Source organism: Ornithorhynchus anatinus, chromosome 4, assembly GCF_004115215.2.
Source record: "Ornithorhynchus anatinus isolate Pmale09 chromosome 4, mOrnAna1.pri.v4, whole genome shotgun sequence".
NCBI lineage: Eukaryota > Metazoa > Chordata > Mammalia > Monotremata > Ornithorhynchidae > Ornithorhynchus > Ornithorhynchus anatinus.
This window is the reverse complement of record NC_041731.1, coordinates 96,045,673-96,066,961: the sequence shown is the minus strand read 5'-3', so window position 1 is coordinate 96,066,961 and position 21,289 is coordinate 96,045,673. Positions and strand designations below refer to the sequence as shown.

At 55.7% G+C, this 21,289-nt stretch overlaps 1 protein-coding gene across 3 annotated transcripts in view; it reads left to right on the top strand.

Annotated features, from left to right (window-relative positions):
• The window catches only part of RPAP2 (RNA polymerase II associated protein 2), a 113,655-nt gene that overhangs the window by 7,783 nt on the left and 84,583 nt on the right, over positions 1 to 21,289 (top strand). For all 3 annotated transcript variants that reach the window (XM_029062260.1, XM_029062261.2, XM_029062259.2), the window contains exons 2-6: positions 1,093 to 1,142; positions 6,462 to 6,576; positions 10,335 to 10,433; positions 14,707 to 14,772; positions 16,121 to 16,209. In XM_029062260.1, the coding sequence (XP_028918093.1) occupies positions 1,132 to 1,142; positions 6,462 to 6,576; positions 10,335 to 10,433; positions 14,707 to 14,772; positions 16,121 to 16,209 (380 nt within the window). In that variant the 5' untranslated portion in view covers positions 1,093 to 1,131. The remainder of the gene's footprint in view (positions 1 to 1,092; positions 1,143 to 6,461; positions 6,577 to 10,334; positions 10,434 to 14,706; positions 14,773 to 16,120; positions 16,210 to 21,289) is intronic.

The window sequence follows — 21,289 nt, the reverse complement described above, 5'->3', positions numbered from 1 at the left end:
GGGGGGATCAGTCTGGGAAGGCCTCCCGGAGGAGGCCAGCTCTCAGTAGGGCTTCGAAGAGGGGAAGAGAGGGAGTTTGGCGGAGGCGAGGAGGGAGGGCGTCCCGGGACCGCGGGAGGACGCGGCCCGGGGCTCGACGGCGGGCCGGGCGAGACCGGGGGACGGCGAGGAGGCGGGCGGCGGAGGAGCGGAGCGGGCGGGGTGGCCGGCGGAAAGAGAGGAGGGAGGAGAGGGAGGAGGGGGCGAGGGGACGGACGGCCTCGAAGCCCAGAGTGAGGAGTTTTTGCTTCGTGCGAAGGTTGATAGGCCAACCGCTGGAGATTTTTGAGGAGGCGCGTGACAGGCCCAGAGCGTTTTATTATTATTAGTAGTAGTAGTAGTAGTAGTAGTAGTAGCATCAGTATATTAAATGAAGTGCTTACTATGCCCCAAACACTGTAGGAAGCACCGAGGGTAGATACGTGATAATCGGGTAAGAACAATAATGGTGGTATTTGTCAAGCGCTTACGACGTGCAGAGCACCGTTCTAAGCGCTGGGGGGAGATCCGGGGGAATCGGGTCGTCCCACGTGAGGCTCCCGGTCTTCATCCCCATTTTCCAGATGAGGGGGGTGAGGCCCAGAGAAGTGAAGTGACTCGCCCACGGTCCCACAGCTGGCCAGGGGCAGCGTCGGCATTCGAACCCGTGACCTCGGACTCCCAAGCCCGGGCTCTTGCCACTGAGCCACGCTGCTTCTCTGACGGGTCCCCGTCCCACGGGGACTCCCAATCGAGTGCCCTTTTCCTCTAGGTCTCGGAAGGCGGTCGATCAACGTGTTTCTTGAAAGCGTTTAAATGTTTGTCCTCTCTTGGGGCCCAAACCCGGGTACCGACCCAGGAGGCTCTGGGTTGGTGGATAACGGTTTAATTTGAACTGGTGTTTTCTTGGTTTGGGTTTGGTTTCGTACTTCCGAACCTCTTAAATGTGCAAATGAAATAGGAAGATAAGTGTGTAGGCAAGAGAGGAGAGGGGGTGAATCCTTAGGTCTGTCTACAGAATCCTTTTCCGTTCCGTTTAGCTTCGACGTACTAGCTGTGTGTTTTGAATTGCAGGAGGCAGACCGAAGAGCGCCTCGGAAACCGAAGAAAGACATGTCTAGAAGGTATGAAACTTATCCGGTCCCCCCGACGGGGCGGTCTTGAAAAGGGCACGGGCCTAATTCGTTCAGTTGTATTTACTGAGCGCTTACTGTGTGCAGAGCACCGTACTGAGCGCTCGGGAGGATATAGTACAATAATAGACGCATTCCCTGTCCACAGCGAGCTGACGGCGCAGAGGCTGTAAACTGTAAGAATGAATAATAATAATGTTGGTATTTGTTAAGCGCCTACTACGTGCCGAGCGCTGGTCTAAGCGCTGGGGGAGATGCAGGGCAGTCAGGTCCCACGCGGGGCCCGCGGTCTTCATCCCCCTTTTCCAGAGGAGGTCACCGAGGCCCAGAGAAGTGAAGTGACTTGCCCAGAGTCACACAGCTGACGAGCGGCTGAGCCGGGATTCGAACCCATGAGCGCGGACTCCTGAGCCCGTGCTCTTTCCCCTGAGCCACGCTACTTCCTGTTGCTTGTTTTGATTGATCTGCGTACCATAATGTTCTTTTTCGTCACTGTAAGGTGATGCCTCGGACAGAGAGTCTTACTCTCCCGTTATTAAGAAGATATTGTATATCCTGGGCCATTTTTCTACGGCACTTCCACCTACGCGATCTCGTTTTAACTTCAAAACATCTGACCTTCATGTTTTTCCGTCAGTCTTTGAACAGAGACCAAGGCGGTAAAATAAGGGCAGCTTTTCCGTGCCTTATGGTCAACCGTTATAATAATAATGATGTCGGCATCCGTTAGGCGCTCACCACGTGCAGAGCACTGTTCTGAGCGCTGGGGTAGACACAGGGTCATCGGGTTGTCCCACGTGGGGCTCCCAGTCTTCATCCCCATTTGACAGATGAGGGAACGGAGGCCCGGAGAGGCGAAGTGACCTGCCCAGGGTCACCCAGCTGCCGAGCGACGGAGCCGGGATCCGAACCCGTGACCTCCGACTCCCGAGCCCGGGCTCTTTCCACCGCGCCGCGCTGCTTCGTTTGATTCAAGCTACGGCAGGATGCCCCGTTTACGTTTTTTTTTCCGTACTTCTAGAGGCGGGGGCAGCCGGGCCCAGTGGAAAGAGCGTGGCCCGACGGTTCGAAAAGCCCAGGTTGTAGTTGTGCGCCTCCCTGATGCCCGAACCCGGGGAGTCAGCGGTATCTACTGAGCGCTTACCGGGTGCCGGGCATTGTACTGAGCGGTCGGCACAGCCCCGCCCAACAGAGCTGGTGGATTCCCTGCCCGCCGGACGTTTTCCGTCTAGGAGGGGAGACGGACGTTAATAGAAACGTGAGAAGCGGCGCGGTCTAATGGGGAGAGCACAGGCCTGGAAGCCCGAAGGACCCGCCTTCATTCATTCAATAGTATTTGTCGAGCGCTTCCTATGGGCAGAGCACTGTACTAAGCGCCTGGAACGGACAGTTGGGCAGCAGACAGCCTGATCCCGGCTCCGCCACTCATCTGCCGCGTCGCCTTGGGCTTCACTCCTCTCTCCGCCTCGGTTCCCTCGTCTGTCAAACGGGGATCCAGACGGGGACTGTGTCCTACCTGATCGGCTTGGATCGTCCCCAGCGCTTAGGAGAGCGCCTGGCACGTAGCAAGCCCTTAAAAGACACCACAGTTCTTATTACCGTATGAACTGCAGGTATGTACGGGAGCACGGATCGAAGTACATAAGCGACGCAGAAAGGAGAGGGAGTAGGGGACAAGAGGGCTTAATCGGGCAAGCCACGAAACTTCTCATTCCCCCAGTGTCCTCCTCTTGACAAGGAGGATAAAATATCTTCGACGATGGGCTCCGTACGGTGTGCGTCTACGTTTAATATAGTGATAATAACAATGACGGTATGTGTTAAACGCTTACTATGTGCAAAGCGCCGTTCTCAGCGCTGGGGGGCGGCGGGGGGGGGGGGTACAAGGTGATCAGGTCGTTCCCCCGTGGGGCTCACGGTTTGAATCCCCATTTTCCAGATGAGGGAACTGAGGCCCAGAGAAGTGAAGTGACTTCCACAAAGTCACACAGCTGACGAGCGGCGGAGCCGGGATTCGAACCCGTGACCTCTGACTCCCAAGCCCGGGCCCTTGCCGCCGAGCCACGCTGCCTCTCGACAGTGATGGCATTTGTTCAGGGCTTGCTCTGTGCAACGCGCCGTCCTAAGCGCTGGAGAGGATACAAGGTGATCGGGTCGTCCCACGTGGGGCTCACGGCCTTAATCCCGTTTTCCAGATGAGGGAACTGAGGCCCGGAGAAGTGAGGTGACTTGCCCGAAGTCACACAGCTGTCAAGCGGCGGAGCCGGGATTCGAACCCGTGACCTCTGACTCCCAAGCCCGGGCCCTTTCCACTGAGCCACGCTGCTTCTCCATGAAGTACGATTCTCTCGTATACACCCCAGCCCTTAGCCCAGTGGTTGGCCCGTAGTAAGCTCTTCAAAGGCACCGCTGTAGTTATTATTACAACATTTATTGTCGTTATTATCATTATTATTATTGAGAAGCGGCGTGGCTCAGTGGAAAGAGCCCGGGCTTGGGAGTCAGAGGTCAGGGGTTCGAATCCCAGCTCCGCCGCTTGCCGGCCGTGTGACCTTGGGCAAGTCACTTAACGTCTCTGTGCCTCAGTTACCCCATCTGTAAAATGGGGATTAGGACCGTGAGCCCCTCGTGGGACAACCTGATCACCTCGGATGCCCCCAGCGCGTAGAACGGTGCTTGGCACGTGGTAAGCGCTTAACGGATACCATCATTTTTATTATTATGCGTGGCTCGGTGGAAAGAGCCCGGGCTTGGGAGTCAGAGGTCATGGGTTCGAATGCCGGCCCTGCCCCTTGTCGGCTGGGTGACCGGGGGCGAGTCCCTTCACTTCTCTGGGCCTCAGTTCCCTCATCTGGAAAATGGGGGTGGAGACTGGGAGTCTCACGTGGGACAAACTGATGACCCTGTATCTCCCCCAGCGCTTCGAACAGTGCTCTGCACAGAATGACCGCTTAACAGATACCAACGTTATTATTATTATTATTATTTAGCATTTTGTGGCTCTTTGAAAGCTTTCATATTTACAGGCTCCGCTCTTTCCTCTCCCTCCAGGCCGCTCCCCCGCTCCCCCCGACCCCCCCAGTTGCGAGCGAGCGCTCATCGTTTCCTGCCTTGACTTCTGCGTCATTCGTTCATTCATTCGGGCGTATTTATTGAGCGCTTACTGTGTGCGGAGCCCTGCGCTAAGCGCCTGGAGCGTACAGTCGGGCAACAGATAGAGACCAACCCTGCCCAACGACGGGCTCACAGTCCAAAAGGGGAGACGGAGCGGAACGAAACCGATGGTCAGGCATCGACACCAACAGAATAGATAAATACACATCATTTAGCTGACCTCCCAGCCTCCCCCCTCTCCCCACCCCGGTCCGTCGGCCGGGTCGTTCCTCTCCAAACAAACCGTTCGGTCCGTGTCCCCCGACTCTTCAGGACGCTGCGGTGGTTGTCCGTCCACCTCCGCGTCGCACAGAAACCCCTCACCCTCTCCCTCCTCCCTTCGAGAAGCGGCGTGGCTCCGTGGAAAGAGCGTGGGCTTTGGAGTCGGGGGTCACGGGTCCGAGTCCCCGCGCGGCCACTCGTCAGCTGTGTGACTTTGGGCGAGTCGCTTCACTTCTCGGCGCCTCGGTGACCTCATCTGTAAAATGGGGATGAAGACCGTGAGCCCCCCCGGGGGACGACCCGATTCCCCTGTGTCTACCCCGGCGCTCAGAACGGTGCTCGGCACGTGGTAAGCGCTTAACGGATACCGACGTCGTTGATTCGTTGATTTCCTCCTACCCGCCCCCCGCCCCACCCGTTCTTCTCCTTCGATGCCAACCCACCCTCCGTTCCTCGTCCACATCTGTCCCGCTGCTGATCCCCTGCCCCCTCCTCCGTCTTAAATTCCCTCCCCCTCCGAGCTCTTCATTCTCCCCCACCTTCAAAAGCCTCCTGGAGTCACGGCTCCTCCGAGAGGCTTCTCGAACTAACTCCTTCATTTCCTTTCCCCCGTCCCCCCCCCCCCCGCCCCCTTTTTTAAACGGGCGGTGGTCAACGCTCTGCGTCAGACGCTCTTCTAAATTCCGGGGAAGGTCCAGATGAATTAGGTCGGATACAGTCCCCGTTCCGCTCGGGGCTCGGGGCTCGCAGTTCAAATAGGAGGGAGAACGGGCGTTCCCGTTTTACAGTTGAAGAAACGGAGGCACAGAGACGTGAAGTGACTTGCCCGGGGTCACACAGCGAGCGATTGGCAGAGCGGGGATTCGAACGTCACCTCCCCTCAGCTAGGCCCCCTTTCCCTCTGCTCCTCCCCCTCTCCCTTCCCCTCGGCCCTGTGCTCATTTGTAGAGGTTTTTATTCCCCTATTTATTTTCGTTAATGAGGCGTCCATCCCCTCGATTCTATTCCTCGCGATGAAGTTGCCTAGTTTTTGTCCGTCCGTCTCCCCCGATGGGACCGTGAGCCCGTCAGTGGGCGGGGACCGTCTCTCTCTGTTGCCGAATTGTCCATTCCAAGCGCTCAGTACGGTGCTCTGCGCCTAGGAAGCGCTCGAGAAATACGATCGAATGGACGAACCCAGGTTCTTCTGACTCCCGGGCCCGTGCTCTCTCCAGACTGGTTCCTTATCCCCCCTTCACTCCGGGTCCACTGTATACTGTAACCTTTTATGGAGAAGCAGCGTGGAGTAGTAAATAGAGCCCGGGCCTGGGAGTCAGAAGGTCATGGGTTCTAATCCCGGCTCTGCCGCCTGTCTGCCGTGCGACCTTGGGCGAGTCGCTTCGCCTCTCTGGGCCTCGCTTACCTCATCTGTAAAATGGGGATGGAGACCGTGAGCCCCTATTCGGACAGGGACTACGTCCGACCCCACTGGCTTGTACCCGCCCCAGCGCTTAGTACGGTGCCAGGCACATAAGTAAGTAAGCCCGTCACTGGGCAGGGACCGTCTCTATCTGTTGCCGACTTGCTCATCCCAAGCGCTTAGTGCAGTGCTCTGCACATAGTAAGCGCTCAATAAATGCTATTGAATGAATGAAGCGCTTAACAAATACTAAAATGATCATTATTACCCCTTAACTGCTTTGATATTCCAGCCCCACCACAGTTCTGTAACTATCCCTATACTCTATCCGTTTCCTTAATCTCTTTTAACGTCTGCGAACAGGGATGACGCCCATCAACTCCGTTATACTGTCGACCGATCGATCGCAGAGAAAGTCGGCTGAACTGCCAGCAGTGAACTCATTGGCAACCTGGGGATGGGTAGTGGTAACAGATTAAAGGGAGCACCATTGGCAATGGTGAAAAAGGCAGAAATATATATTTTTTCAATTGTAGGAAAGAAGAACTGGAAGCATCCATTAGGAAGAAGGTTGAATTTGAGAGAAAAGCTCTCCATATTGTGGAAAAACTGTTGGAAGATGATATCACCGAAGATTTCCTTGTGGAATCTGTACGTATCGCTTTGCGGATTCCCGTCGTCGGGCGGGGGTCGCCTCTCCCTGTTGCCGAATGGTCCATCCCAAGCGCTTAGTACGGTGCTCTGCACGTAGCGAGCGCTCAGTAGATACGATCGAGTGCCCGAATGAAATTCTCAGGGCGCTTTAAAAAGGATCTCTGTGTGAAGTTGAAATCTGTTAAAGTGGAAAGATCTTGAAGACCCCGGCCCAAGGTCAGTTGCTTTAGTTGAATTGATAGGGTGTTCGGTGGATGTAAAAAACAAACCAGATATAGTGAGATCACTAGGCTTCACGATAATAATAACGTTGGTATTTGTTAAGCGCTTGCTGTGCGCGGAGCACCGTTCTCAGCGCCGGGGTAGACACGGGGTGATCAGGATGTCCCACGTGGGGCTCCAAGTCTTCATCTCCATTTTGCAGTTGAGGTAACTGAGGCCCAGAGAAGCGAAGTGACTCGCCCACGGTCACCCAGCTGACGAGTGGCAGAGCTGGGATTCGAACTCATGACCTCTGACTCCCAAGCCCGGGCTCTTTCCACTGAGCCACGCTGCTTCTCACCATTTCTCCACTGTACTGTGCACTTCCCTGAAAAGAATTCCCTGGAAAACGCACTGCTCTCTGCTCTCTTTCACCGTCCCGGTACATTTTTTATATCTAGTTTCTTTCTTCTTCACCCTCTCTGTCGTTTCTCCGCCTCACCCACACACAGAAGCTTCGTCTCAGTCAACCCAAGACAGTAGACACACTTCAACGAAGAGAATATTCGTTTTCCAAAAGGGATGGCTTGTTCGAAAGTTAATCCCGAAGAGTCGCCTAAGCGATGTAAATGGTCGTACTACGTTTGGCTAAAGCACTATTAATAGGTAGATCTTCTTAATATTCCAACCAGAGAAGCAGCCCGGCCTAGCGGATGGAGCACGGGCCTGGGAGTTAGCCGGACCTGGATTCTAATCCCTGCTCTGCGCTGTGTGACCTCGAGCGAGTCGTTTCACTTCTCTGGGCCTCATCGGTAAAATGGGGATGAGCGTTGCGTGGGGAACGTGGACTTTGTCCGATCCGATCAGCTCTTACCCACCCCGGTGCCTGGCGCATAGTAAGCGCTTAACCCATACCATAAAAACACCACCAGGAGCTCCTGAGTGTTTGAAATTACAAGGTTTCTGAGGAGTTTTTATTTTAAATCCATCAAAGGGTAGAATTTATTGAGCATCTGTGGAGCCCTGGGGAACTGCAGAAAAAGCAAGACACACGGATCCTCCTGTCGAGGAGTTTGTAATCTAAAGGGGAGGATGGACAAAAACGATTTAATAATAATAATAATAATAATAATAATAATGTTGGCATCTGTTAAGCGCTTACTATGTGCCGAGCACCGTCCTAAGCGCCGGGGTAGACACAGGGGAATCCCACGTGGGGCTCACAGTCTTCATCCCCATTTTACAGACGAGGGAACCGAGGCACCGAGAAGTTCAGTGACTTGCCCAAAGTCACACAGCTGACCAACAGATAGAGTGCGTGAGAGGCAGTTAACCCGAAGTAGTTCAAGTAGATTAGTGTGGAACTGCGGAATAAACAACTGAATAACCGATTTAAAATCAGAATAGAATTGTTCATAGAGATCGATACGGACGGTAGGAATGAAAACAGAGAAGCAGCGTGGCTCAGTGGAAAGAGTCCAGGCTTAGGAGTCAGAGGTCCCGGGTTCGAATCCCGGCTCGGCCACTTGGCAGCTGTGTGACCGTGGGCAAGTCGCTTCTCTGGGCCTCAGTTCCCTCATCTGGAAAATGGGGAGGAAGATTGTGAGCCTCCCGTGGGACGACCCGATGACCCTGAATCTCCCCCAGCGCTTAGAACGGTGCTCTGCACATAGGAAGCGCTTAACAGATACCAACATCAAAAAAGATAAGAGCAGAGGGTGACTGGGTCGATAAGACTAGTGGATAGAGCCCTCTGGGAGTCGAAAGGCCCCGGATTCTAATTCCGGCTCTGCCGCTCGTCTGCCGTGTGACGTTGGGCAAGTCACTTGACTTCTCGGAGCCTCAGTTCCCTGAGCCGTAAAGTGGGGATTGAGACTGTGAGCCCCGCGTGTCCAACCCGATTAACCTGTACCCACTCCAGGGCTTAGTACAGCGCCTGCCACATACGTAGTACGTGCTCAACGAATATTACGACAAAATAAAAAAAAAAACAACCTAGCACTTGGCCCTACATTTGGGAAAAATTTCATTCATTCAAGTCATTCAGTAATATTTATTGAGCTCGTTCTTTCGGCAGGTATCTGTCTAGTCCGACATTTGGGAAAAGTTTCATTCATTCAGTAGTATTTATTGAGCGCTTACTGTGTGCAGAGCACTGTACTAAGCGCTCGGAATGGACAGTTCAGCAACGGGTAGAGACAACCCCTGCCCAACGACGGGCTCACAGTCTAGTCGACGGGCTTACGGCCTGAGGATGGTAGGATTTTTCCAGGGCTTTGAAGATGGGGAGAAGTCTCTCCTGGCAGATTTGGTGGAGGGAAGGTAGAGGAGCCGGACTGTACGGGGGCTGCGCACGCAGTAAGCTCTCGATCGATACCGGCGATCGATCGACTGTTCGATCGATCGGGATGGAGGGGCCAGAGGCGGGAGCATCGAGAGCGAGTCACAGAAGGCGAGCGAGGGACGGACGAAGAGTCGAAGCCGGGGAATAAACGGGTGAAGAGCCGGTTACGGAAGGTGGAGGGAGTTGGTGGGGAACCTGAAGACAATTGAATGATAATAATAATAACGATAATAATGTTGGTATTTGTTAAGCGCTTACTATGTGCAAGAGCACTGTTCTAAGCGCTGGAGTAGATACAGGGTCATCAGGTTGTCCCACGGGCGGTTCACAGTCTTAATCCCCAGATGAGAGAACTGAGGCCCGGAGAAGTGAAGTGACTTGCCCAAGGTCACACAGCCGACACGTGGCCGAGCCGGGATTCGAACCCATGACCTCCGACTCCCAAGCCCGGCCTCTTGCCACCGGACCACGCTGAAGAGAACTCCTTGACGTGGAAGTTGTCAAACTAAGCCTGCTCTCACCATCTGAAGAGAAAGCTGCTTGGGCACGACTCACTAATAATAATGATATTAATGATGATAATGACGGCATTTGTCGAGCGCTTACTATGTGCCGAGCACTGTGCCGAGCGCTGGGGTAGATACAGGGGGAGCAGGTCGCCCCACCTGGGGCTCGCGGTTTTAATCCCCGTCTTACAGATGAGGTCACTGAGGCCCAGAGAAGTGAAGTGACTTTCCCAAAGTCACACAGCCGACAAGGGGCGGAACCCACGACCTCTGACTCCCGAGCCCGGGCTCTTTCCGCTAAGCCGAGCTGCCTCTCGCTAGATTTTCCTCTTTTGATTTTTATCTGTATTCTTAATATAACAAGTCGAGGTGGCGACTGACCTTTGCAGGGTTTTTAAATGGAAAAATGGAAGTTTTCTGGTTTGGTGTAATTTCTGGGAGCCTCAGTTCCCTCAGCCGTAAAGAGGGGATTGAGACTGTGAGCCCCACGTGTCCAACCCGATTAGCCTGTATCCACTCCAGGGCTTGGTACAGCGCCTGCCACATACGTAGTACGTGCTTAACGAATATTACGACAAAATTAAAAAAAAACCTAGCACTTTGCCCTACATTTGGGAAAAATTTCATTCAGTCATTCGGTAATATTTATTGAGCTCCTTCTTTCGGGAGGTCTCTGTCTAATCCGTTCTTTTTGGGCTTTGCAGGGACGGTTCATTTCGTCGTCTCACTACAAGGATATCGTGGACGAGCGATCGATCGTCAAACTCTGCGGATACCCCTTATGCCGAAATAAGCTTGGAAACGTAAGGCGCTTCTGGTTCGCGTCGGCGTAAAGCGCTCATAAACTTTGCCCGATCCTTCTGTCAGTCCGTGGTAGAGAAGCAGCGTGGCTCAGTGGAAAGAACCCGGGCTTGGGAGTCACGGGGCATGGGTTCGAATCCCGGCTCCGCCGCTTGGCAGCTGGGTGACTGTGGGCGAGTCACTCTACTTCTCTGGGCCTCAGTCCCCTCATCTGTAAGATGGGGATTGACTGTGAGCCTCACGTGGGACGACCCGATTCCCCTGTACCTACCCCAGCGCTTGGAAGGGTGCTCTGCGCCTAGTGAGCGCTTAACAAATACCAACGTCATTATTATTTACTATTATTGAGCGCTTTCTGGGCGCAGAGCACCTTTCTAAGGAGAGTACGGTACAACAGAATTAGCAGATACGTTCCCTGCCCAGTCTACGGTCTAGAGGGGGAGACAGAAATTAATATAAATAAGTAACAGAACCGTACGTAAATGCCGTGGGGCTGGGAGGGGAGATGAAGAGAGGAAGCAAGTCGGGGCGCCGCAGAAGGGAGTGGGAGAAGAGGAAAAGAGAGATTAATAACGTTGGTATCTGTTAAGCGCTTACTATGTGCCGAGCGCCGTTCTAAGCGCGGGGGGAGATACGGGGGGATCGGGTCGTCCCACGTGGGGCTCACGGTCTCAATCCCCATTTTACAGACGGGGGAACTGAGGCACCGAGAAGCGAAGTGACTCGCCCGCAGTCACACAGCTGACGGGCGGCGGATCCGGGATCGGTCAGCGAGGGCCTCTCGGAGACGACGTGCCTTCGATAGGCCTTCGAAGCGGGGGGGAGGGTAATTGTCCGGCAGGGACGGATTAGCGTGTCCCCACCCCGGCGCCGGGTATACAGTGCCTGCCATGAGCGCCTAACGAATTCCTTTTAAAAACTTTTAGGAAAGGGCTTCGAAGTTTCCACGTTTCCGGGCCCCGGGCCGGACGCCGTGAAAGCCCAGCCTGCTGGTGCCCCGACGGCACGTGGTGAGCGGCTAGGGATAATAACGGCGGCGTTCGTTAAGCGCTCGCTGTGTGCCGGGCACCGTCCTAAGCGCTGGGGGGGGGGGGGGTGGTGCAGGGCGATCGGATCGTCCCACGTGGGGCTCGCCGTCTTAATCCCCCGGTTTCCAGACGAGGTATCGGAGGCCCAGAGAAGTGAAGCGACTCGCCCGCGGTCACACGGCCGACCGGCGGCGGAGCCGGGAGTCGAACCCGTGACCTCCGACGCCCGAGCCCCGGGCTCTTTCCACCGAGCCGGGCCGCTTCCCCGAGAAGGACCCGGGAATGCCCGCCGTCCTGGCTCCGCCGGAGGACCGCGAGACGGCCTCCCTCCCTCCCGCCCGCCCGCCCGGGGTTGCGAAACCCAGCTCAGAGCAGCCGAGCGCAAACGGCGCGTGGAAATGACCGACCGCGTGCAGACCGAGAGTTCATTCGAAGAGCGCCTTTGATTTCGGCCGTCGGGTCGGTGGCGTTCATTAGGCGCTCAGCCGCTCGGGAAGACACCCTACGACGGAGGCGCGAGACGCGCTCCCCGCCCACGAGGAGCTTACGGCCTGCGGGGAGAGACGGATGATAAATCCCACCGGGGATCGGGGAGATGGTAGAGTAGAAGGATGCCGCCTAAATGCCGCCGGGGGGGGGGCCGGGGCCGGTACGTCACGGCTGGGCTTTCCGAAAAATGGTTCGGCACGCCTCTCCCCGCTCGAGAACCCTCGACGGCCTCCCGTCCACCGCCGCGTCAGAGGGAGCCCCCGTGGCGCCGGCGTTCAGAGCGCTCGGTCGGATCCCCCCCCCGCCTTCCGACCTGACCTCCCCGATTTCCCGCTCCGGCCCGGCCCGCGCGCCCGCGCCCCGCTCTCGTCCGTCTGGCCGCCGCCGCCTCTCCCGCGTCCTCCCCCTCGTATCGCGGGGACCCGGCTTTCCGCTTCAGTTTCCGGTGGCATCTCCTTGAGAAATTCCTCTTCCGACTGCTTTACGCTCTTGTCTGCTGAATGTGCGGTCCTGAGGAGAAACGGAAACAAAATGATTCTTACTGGCTGGGGTCTGGAGGGTTACTTGAGTCTTCATTTTCAATTTTTGAGAAGCAGCGTGGCTCAGTGGAAAGAGCGGGGGCTTTGGAGTCCGAGGTTATGAGTTCGAATCCCAGCCCTGCCCCTCGTCAGCTGTGTGACTGCGGGCGAGTCACTGAACTTCTCGGTGCCTCCGTTCCCTCATCTGTCAAACGGGGATGAAGACCGGGAGCCCCACGTGGGACGACCCGATTCCCCCCGCGTCTACCCCCCCGGCGCTTAGAACGGTGCTCGGCCCGCAGTGAGCGCTCAACAGATACCAACGTTATCATCATTGATGATAGCGGTACCTGTTAAGCGCTTACTACGTGTCAGGCGCCGTTCTGAGCGCCGGGGCGGGGGGATACGAGATGACCGGCTGTTGGACCCAGTCCCTGTGCCACATTCATTCAGTGGTGTGTACTGAGCGCTCACTATGCGCAGAGCACCGGACTGAGCGCTCGGGACGGACGAGTCGGCAACAGATAGGGACGGTCCCCGCCGTTTGACGGGCTCGCGGTCTGATCGGGGGAGACGGGCGGACAGAGACGACTGCGATAAATCGAATCGAGGTGGGGCTTGCGGTCTCAATCCCCATCTTCCAGACGGGGGAACCGAGGCGCAGAGAAGTGAAGTGGCTCGCCCCGGGGTCCTTGTTCTTCCCTTGACTTGTTCATTCCGAGCGCTTAGTACGGCGCTCTGCGCATAGTAAGCGCTCCAGAAATACCGTCGAATGAGCGCGAGGTCCCAGAGCGGACCGGTGGAGCCGGGATTAGAACCCGTGACCCCCTTACCCCCGGGCCCGGGCTCTAACCGTCAGGCCACGCCGCCCGTGGGCGGCCGGGGAGTGTCACCGAGAGACCTGGGGACCGGAAGGACGGTGCCGGCGAGGGGGCCGGAGGCGGGTGACGAGGGAGTGACGGGTATTTAAGGTTTGGGCTTCGGCGGGGGGCGGAGAGTGCGAACTAGGACGCGGTCGGCCAGGACAGCCGGCGCGCGAAATGGAGACCGTCGGACGGCCCTGAAGCCGGCGGGATGCAGTGCCGCGCCGAGCCGGATGGCCCACCACCGGGGAGGTCTGAGGATCGGAGAGATCTGCCCGAGATGAAGATTAGCCAGCGAGTTATAATAGTTTCGCCGTTTGTTAAGCGCTTACTTGGGGCCGGGCGTTGCGCTGAGCGCCGGGGCCCCGTACCGACGGGGGGGGGGGGGGGGGGGCCGGTGTGGGAAGAGGCTGGAGGCGGAGAGGCCCGTCGGGCAGTCGGAAGCAGCGCGGCGCAGTGGCTAGAGCATTCCTTCATTCGGTAGTATTTCTTGAGCGCTCACTACGCGCAGAGCACTGTACTGAGCGCTCGGAACGGACGAATCGGTGACAGAGACGCTCCCTGCCCGGGGACGGGCTCACGGTCTCACGTGTACCGACTCTGTTATAGTGTCGCTCTCCCAAGTGCTTATTCCTTCATTCAGTAGTATTTATTGAGCGCTTACTACGTGCAGAGCACTGTACTGAGCGCTCGGAATGGACGAATCGGTAACAGATGGAGACGGTCCCCGCCCTCCGACGGGCTCACGGTCTGATCGGGGGAGGCGGACGGACGAGGACGATGGCGATGAATGGAGCACGGGCCGGGGAGTCAGAACGTCACGGGTTCGAATGCCGGCGCCGCCACTCGTCTGCCCTACGACCGTGGGCGAGTCACTTCACTTCTCCGGGCCTCAGTTCCCTCATCTGGAAAATGGGGACTGAGACCGTGAGCCCCACGTGGGACGGGGACTGTGTCCAACCCGATTATCTTGTATCCACCCCGGCGCCTAGTACAGTGCCTGGCACGTATTAAGTGCTTCATGATTAGTAATATATGTTGAGGGCTTCCTGTGTGCAGAGCACTGTAGTGAGCGCTTGGGAGAGTACAATATAACAATATAACAGACACACATCCCCTGCCCACAACAGGTTTACAGTCTAGAGGGGGAGACGGGGGGAGACCGTGAGCCCGTCAGTGGGCAGGGCCCGGCTCCATCTGTTGCCGACTTGTCCATTCCAAGCGCCCAGTCCAGTGCTCTGCCCATAGTAAGCGCTCTAGAAATACCGTTGAATGAATGAATGAATGTTCATTTAAATTTTCGGGGAGGAGGCTGATTCATTTGTCCTTTTTCTATCTACTCCTTTTCCCGCTGGTAAAACCGTGCCTTCCTTCTAGGTATTAAAGCAGAAGTATCGGATTTCTACAAAAACAAACAAAGTGTATGACATCACTGAGAGAAAGGTAAGTTTTCAGTCTATTTTGAACTTTTATAAAACGTTTAAGGACGATTAGGATAGTTTTGATATTTGTCAGTCAGTCAGTCATATTTATTGAACGCTTGCTGTGTGGAGAGCACCGTACTAAGCGCTTGGGAGAGTACGCTATGAGAGATCCGTTCTTTGAGTCCGAGGTCATGAGTTCGAATCCCAGCTCTGCCACTCGTCAGCTGGGTGACCGCGGGCGAGCCACTTCACTTCTCTGGGCCTCGGTTCCCTCGTCTGGAAAATGGGGATGAAGACCGGGAGCCCCACGTGGGACAACCGGATTCCCCCGTGTCTACCCCGGCGCTTAGAACGGTGCTCTGCGCCTAGTAAGGGCTTAACAAATACCAACATTATTATTATTATTATTATTAATATAAAATAAAATAAAAATACAGGTATGTACGTAAGTGCGGTGGGGCTGGGAGCGGGGATGAATAGAGGGAGCGAGTCAGGGAGACACGGAAGGGAGGGGGAGAAGAGGAAAGGAGGGCTTAGTCAGGGAAGGCCTCTCGGAGGAGATGGGGCTTCGGGGGAAAGCAGTTGGAAACATCCCCATCTTTAAGCAGATTGCGCAGTTGTCAAATTCGAAAATGATCATTTTTCATCTGGCCAGTTGAAAAATATCAGATGAGAAGCGAGGTAACGTCGATATTGTCGGCCCAGTATTCGGCCTTTCGCGGCGGTCGCAGGGTAAGGGCCGTTCTCCTCGTCGTCCACTTCAACGCTTAGGAGCGAATCGTTCATCGTTCATTCGCTCTCTCTTGCTGCACCGTACCAAGCGCTTGGGAGAGTAGACGATAATGATAATCGTCATGATGGTCTTCGTTAAGCGCTTACTAGGTGCCAAGCACCGTTCGAAGCGCCGGGGTGAACACGAGATTATCGGGTTGCCCCACTTGGGGCTCACAGTCTTTATATCCTTATTACCGAAGAGGTAACTGGGGCACAGAGAAGTGAAGCGGCTTGCCCACGGTCGCACAGCTGACGAGCGGCGGAGCCGGGATTAGAACCCGCGACCTCTGACTCCCAAGCCCGGGCCCTTCCCGCTGAACCGGACTGCTACCGATTAACCGTCACACCATCCCTACCCTTCCCTCTAGAAATCCGGCAAACTGTATTCCTTTTACCGCCCCCTTTTAAATATGCCACAGAGTGGGGGGGGGGGGGGGGGGAGAAAAAAGGCGATTTTTAATCGTCCACCTGCTAACTGAAGTTTAAGAAAAAAATAAAATCTGCAAATCAACAAAAGGGCTGCTATTTCATTTCCAGTTCTTACTTTCTCTTTCCTCTCTCCCCCCGCCCCGCCTCCCCCCCCCCCCCCCCAGTTCTTTTGCAGTAATTTCTGTTATCGAGCATCTAAATATTTTGAGGCCCAGATACCCAAAAGTCCAGTGTGGTTACGAGAAGAAGAAAGGTAATTCAGACCGTGGCTTGTGTTACGGACCTGTTTGACTCGTTGAAGTGCTTTAACTGACGGGAGTAGAAAGCAGATGGCTTTACCTAAACGCGTGATAACGGCGAAATGACCTTCAGCTATCTGATTGAAAGAGAAATCTCTGGCCGAGAGGTAGTCACTGCTCTCTTCCCTGCTGATTCCGGTCCAGCACCTGCGTGTTCTAGAACCGCGTTCTTCGCTCGGTTATTCTTTTAGCACTGATGAAGCCATCTGCGTTTCTCCGCACCTCTGTCGCCGCGTCTGGAAATTGGCACGAGAAGACCCACTTACCGTGCGTAGGTTAATGAGAAAATTAGTCACTGGTATTTTTCCATCGGTGATATTCGTCGGCCACTGAAGTGCGTGCGGAGCAGTCACTCGATCGTATTTATTGAGCGCTTACTGTGGGCGGAGCGCTACGCACTTGGGAGAGTACGGTATAGCAGAGTTGGTACGCATTAGACTGTGGTGGGCAGGGACCGTCTCTGTCTGTTGCCGATTTGTCCATTCCAAGCGCTCAGTACGGTGCCCTGCACATAGTAGGCGCTCAATAAATACTATTGAATGAATGAGCGAATGAATAAGCACTTGGGAGAGTACACTGTAGCAGAGTTGGTACGCGTGAGACCGTGAGCCCGTCAGTGGGCAGGGACCGTCTCTATCTGTTGCCGACTTGCCCATTCGAAGCGCTCAGCCCAGTGCTCTGCACGCAGTAAGCGCTCAATAGATACTACTGAGTGAAGGAATGAGTGTTCTCTGCCCACAGCTACCTTTTTTTCTCTTATGGTATTTGTTAAGCGCTTACCCCTTGCCGGGCACCGTACTAAGCGTCGGGGTGGATTCGAGATAACGCGTCCGGCCGCAGTCCCTGTCCCCTACGGGGCTCGCGGTCTTAATCTTGGAGAAGCCGCGTGGCCGGGTCGTGAGTTCTGATGCCGGCTCCGCCGTTTGTCAGCCGAGTGACTTTGGGCGAGTCGCTCAACTCCCCTGTGCCTCAGTTCCCTCAGCTGGAAAATGAGGATTAAGGCTGCGCTTGTATCCACCCCGGTGCTTAGAACGAGCTTGGCGCTTAACAGAGGCCGTCGTCGTCGTCGTCGTCGTCGGTGATCCCCGTTTTACCGACGAGGTGAGTGAGGCCCAGAGAAGTGAAGTGACTTGGCCAGTGTTCAAAAACCAGCAAGGTGAGAGCCAGGTTTAGAACCCGAGCCCTCTAACTCCCGGCCCGTGCTTTATTCATTGAGCTGTGCTCCTTCTAGAGCATACAGTTGAGGTGATAACGCCTTGTCACTTAAATAATAATAATAATAATAATGATGATGATGGCATTTGTTAAGCGCTTGCTATGTGCAAAGCACTGTTCTGAGCGCTGGAGAGGATACAGGGCGATCAGGTCGTCCCACGTGGGGCTCACGGTCTTCATCCCCATTTTCCAGGCGAGGTAACTGAGGCACAGAGAAGTGAAGCGACTTGCCCAGAGTCACACAGCTGACAAGCGGCTGAGCCGGGCTTCGAACCCATGACCTCGGCCTCCCAAGCCCGGGCTCTTTCCACTGAGCCACGCCGCTTCGTAGATAATGAATGTAATCAGATTGTAAGTAGATCATGTAATAATAATAATGATAACGTCGGTATCCGTTAAACGCTTATTATGTGCAAGAGCGCTGTTCTAAGCGCTAGGGTGGATATAGGGTAACCAGGTCGTCCCCCGTGAGGCTCCCGGTTAATCCCCATTTTGCAGATGAGGGAACTGAGGCCCGGTGAAGGGACTCGCCCACAGTCCCCCAGCCGACAAGTGGCAGATCCGGGCTTCGGACCCGTGACCTTCGACTCCCGAGCCCGGGCCCTTTCCACTGAGCCGCGCTAATAATCTAATAACTGTAATTAGATAATGCACCCAGACTAGCATGTACCAACAGTAGCCATTGTTTAAGCACTCATTACGTGCCGGACGTTGTTCCAAGCGCTGGGGCGGATCCAAGCAAATCGGGTCGGACACGGGCCCCGTCCCACGCGGGGCTCACGGTCCCAATCCCCATCTCCCGGAGCGGGGCACCGAGGCCGGCGAAGCCGGGTGACTTGCCCGAGGTCCCGCGGCGGGCGGGCGGCGGGGCCGGGATTCGAAGCCGTGACCTCCCGACTCCCCGGCCCGGGCTCCACCCACCGGGCCGCACTGCTTCTCCCGGCGGCGCAAACTCGTTCGTTCGTTCGTTCGTTCAGTAGTGCTTACTGAGCGCTTGCCACGTGCAGAGCACCGTACTGAGCGCTTGGAAGGGACAGGCCGGCGACTCGGTTGGATTGTCCTCTGGGCGCTGCTAGTTCCCCTCCCCCCGCGTGGCTGCGTCTTGGTCGCGCGTTACCGCCCCGCTTGTCCCTCCCCGTTCGCCCCCCGCCCGCCCACGCCTCTGCGTGCTCAGAAGGCCCAAGCGGTGATACGAATAATGTTGGTATTTGTTAAGCGTCCACTATGTGCAGAGCGCTGTTCTAAGCGCCGGGGTTGATACGGGGTCATCCGGTTGGCCCCCGTGGGACTCTCGGTCTTCATCCCCTGAAGCAGCGCGGCTCGGCGGAAAGAGCCCGGGCTCGGGAGTCAGAGGTCATGGGTTCGAATCCCCGCTCGGCCCCTCGCCGGCTGTGGGACTGCGGGCGAGTCACTGGGCTTCTCGCTGCCTCCGTTCCCTCATCTGTCAAACGGGGATGAAGACCGGGAGCCCCACGTGGGACGACCCGATTCCCCCCGCGTCTGCCCCCCGGCGCTTAGAACGGCGCTCGGCCCGTAGTGAGCGCTCAACAGATACCAACGTTGTTATTATTATCATCCCCCTTTTACAGATGAGGTCACTGAGGCCCAGAGAAGCGAAGTGACTCGCCCACGGTCACCCAGCGGACGAGTGGCAGAGCCGGGGGTCGAACCCGTGACCTCTGACTCCCGAGCCCGGGCTCTTCCCACCGAGCCACGATTAGACCGTCAGCCCGTCAGCGGGCAGGGACCGTCTCTATCCGTTACCGATTTGTCCATTTCCAAGCGTTTAGTCCAGTGCTCTGCACAGAGGGAGCGCTCTAGAGATACTATTGAATGAATGAATGATTGAGTGAATGGAGCGCTTGGCGGGTGCAAAGCACTGTACTGAGTGCTTGGCAGAGTATAATGCAACAACACACGGGCACATTCCCTGCCCACGACGAGCTTCCAGTCTAGAGGGAGCTTACCAAGGTCATTGTCATTACTTGACCGGGCAGCGTAAGAACACTGACGTCCGGTTTAGGCTCTGAGGGAGCTGTAATTTTGGTAATTTATTTTCTTTCGAAGTCTGGTCCCCCTCTGATGATAATGTGGGTATTTGTTAAGCGCTGACTATGTGCAGAGCGCCGTTCTGGGGCAGGCAGTGTGTCTATTTTTATAGCGTACTCTCCCGAGGGCTCAGTACGATGCTTTGCACACAGTAAGCGCTCAATAAATACGATGGAATGAATGTTTCTTTTTACCGTTGTACTCTCCCAAGCGCTTAGTGCGGTGTCTCGCACACGGTAAGCGCTCAGTAAATACAGTGGAACGAGTGAATGTTTCTTTTTATTGTTGTACTCTCCCAAGCGCTTAGTGCGGTGTCCCGCACACGGTAAGCGCTCAATAAGTACAGTGGAACGGATGAATGTTTCTTTTTATTGTTGTACTCTCCCAAGCGCTTAGTGCGGTGCCTCGCGCACGGTGAGCGATCAGTAAATGCAAAGACCGCGAGCCCGTCGTTGGGCGGGGATGGTCTCTACCTGATGCCGAATTGTCCATTCCAAGCGCTCAGTCCGGTGCTCTGCACACAGTAAGCGCCCGATAAATACTATCGAATGAATTTGAATGAACGAATGAAGCCCTTCTGTACATCTATTTAGACTCGGTCGCTCCCCTCACCTGTATCTTCATGTCTCGGCTCCGCCGCTCGGCAGCTGTGAGACCGTGGGCGAGTCGCTTCCCTTCTCTGGGCCTCAGTTCCCTCATCTGGAAAATGGGGATTTAACTGTGAGCCTCCCGTGGGACCGCCAGATGACCCTGTATCTCTCCCAGCGCTTAGAACGGTGCTCTGCACCTAGTGAGCGCTTAACAAATGCCAACATCATTATACCTCTCTCCAGCACTAGGTGGTAAAATCTTTGGGGGCAGGAAGCTGGCTGTGGGCAGGGAAAGCGTTCGGGTTTTTGTGGTTGCTGTTATACTGTTCTCCCCTAAGTGCTCAGCGCAGTGCCGTGCACACAGCAAGCGCTCAATAAGCAGCGTGGCTCGGTGGGAAGGGCCCGGGCTTGGGAGTCGGAGGTCATGGGTTCGAATCCCGGCTCTGCCACGCGTCAGCTGTGGGACCGGGGGCGAGTCGCTTCCCTTCTCTGGGCCTCAGTTCCCTCATCTGGAAAATGGGGATTTAACTGTGAGCCTCCCGTGGGACGGCCCGATGACCCTGTATCTCCCCCGGCGCTTAGAACGGGGCTCTGCACAGAGCGAGCGCTTAACAAATACCAACAGTATTATTAGAGAGGCAGCGTGGCTCAGTGGAAAGAGTACGGGCTTGGGAGTCAGAGGTCACGGATTCAAACCCCGGCTCCGCCGCTTGTCAGCTGGGTGACCGTGGGCAGGCCACTTCACCTCTCTGTGTCTCAGTGACCTCATCTGGAGAACGGGGATTAAAACCGGGAGCCCCACGTGGGACGACCTGATCACCCTGTGTCTACTCCAGCGCTTAGAACGGTGCTCTGCACGCAGTAGGCGCTTAACAAATACCAACGTTATTACTATGATCGAGTGAATGAGAGAGGTGACATTTAGGCCAGTGTAATGGAGGAAACCATTAGAGGGCACCGTCTCTCCACGGGTGACATCTCTCCACATTTATTTTGGCTGCAGCCCGATGCACTGCAAAAAATCCCGAAGTGGACCGGCCCAAATCCTGAACGCTGGACCGTTAAGATTTAAAAGGCAGAACGTGTTCTGTTACGGTACGGTGTTCGGAACTCCCCCTGATTTCCACCGATCCAATTTTTGAGGTGGAAATAGCCTTTTCCGGGGCTGCCTACCCCCAAC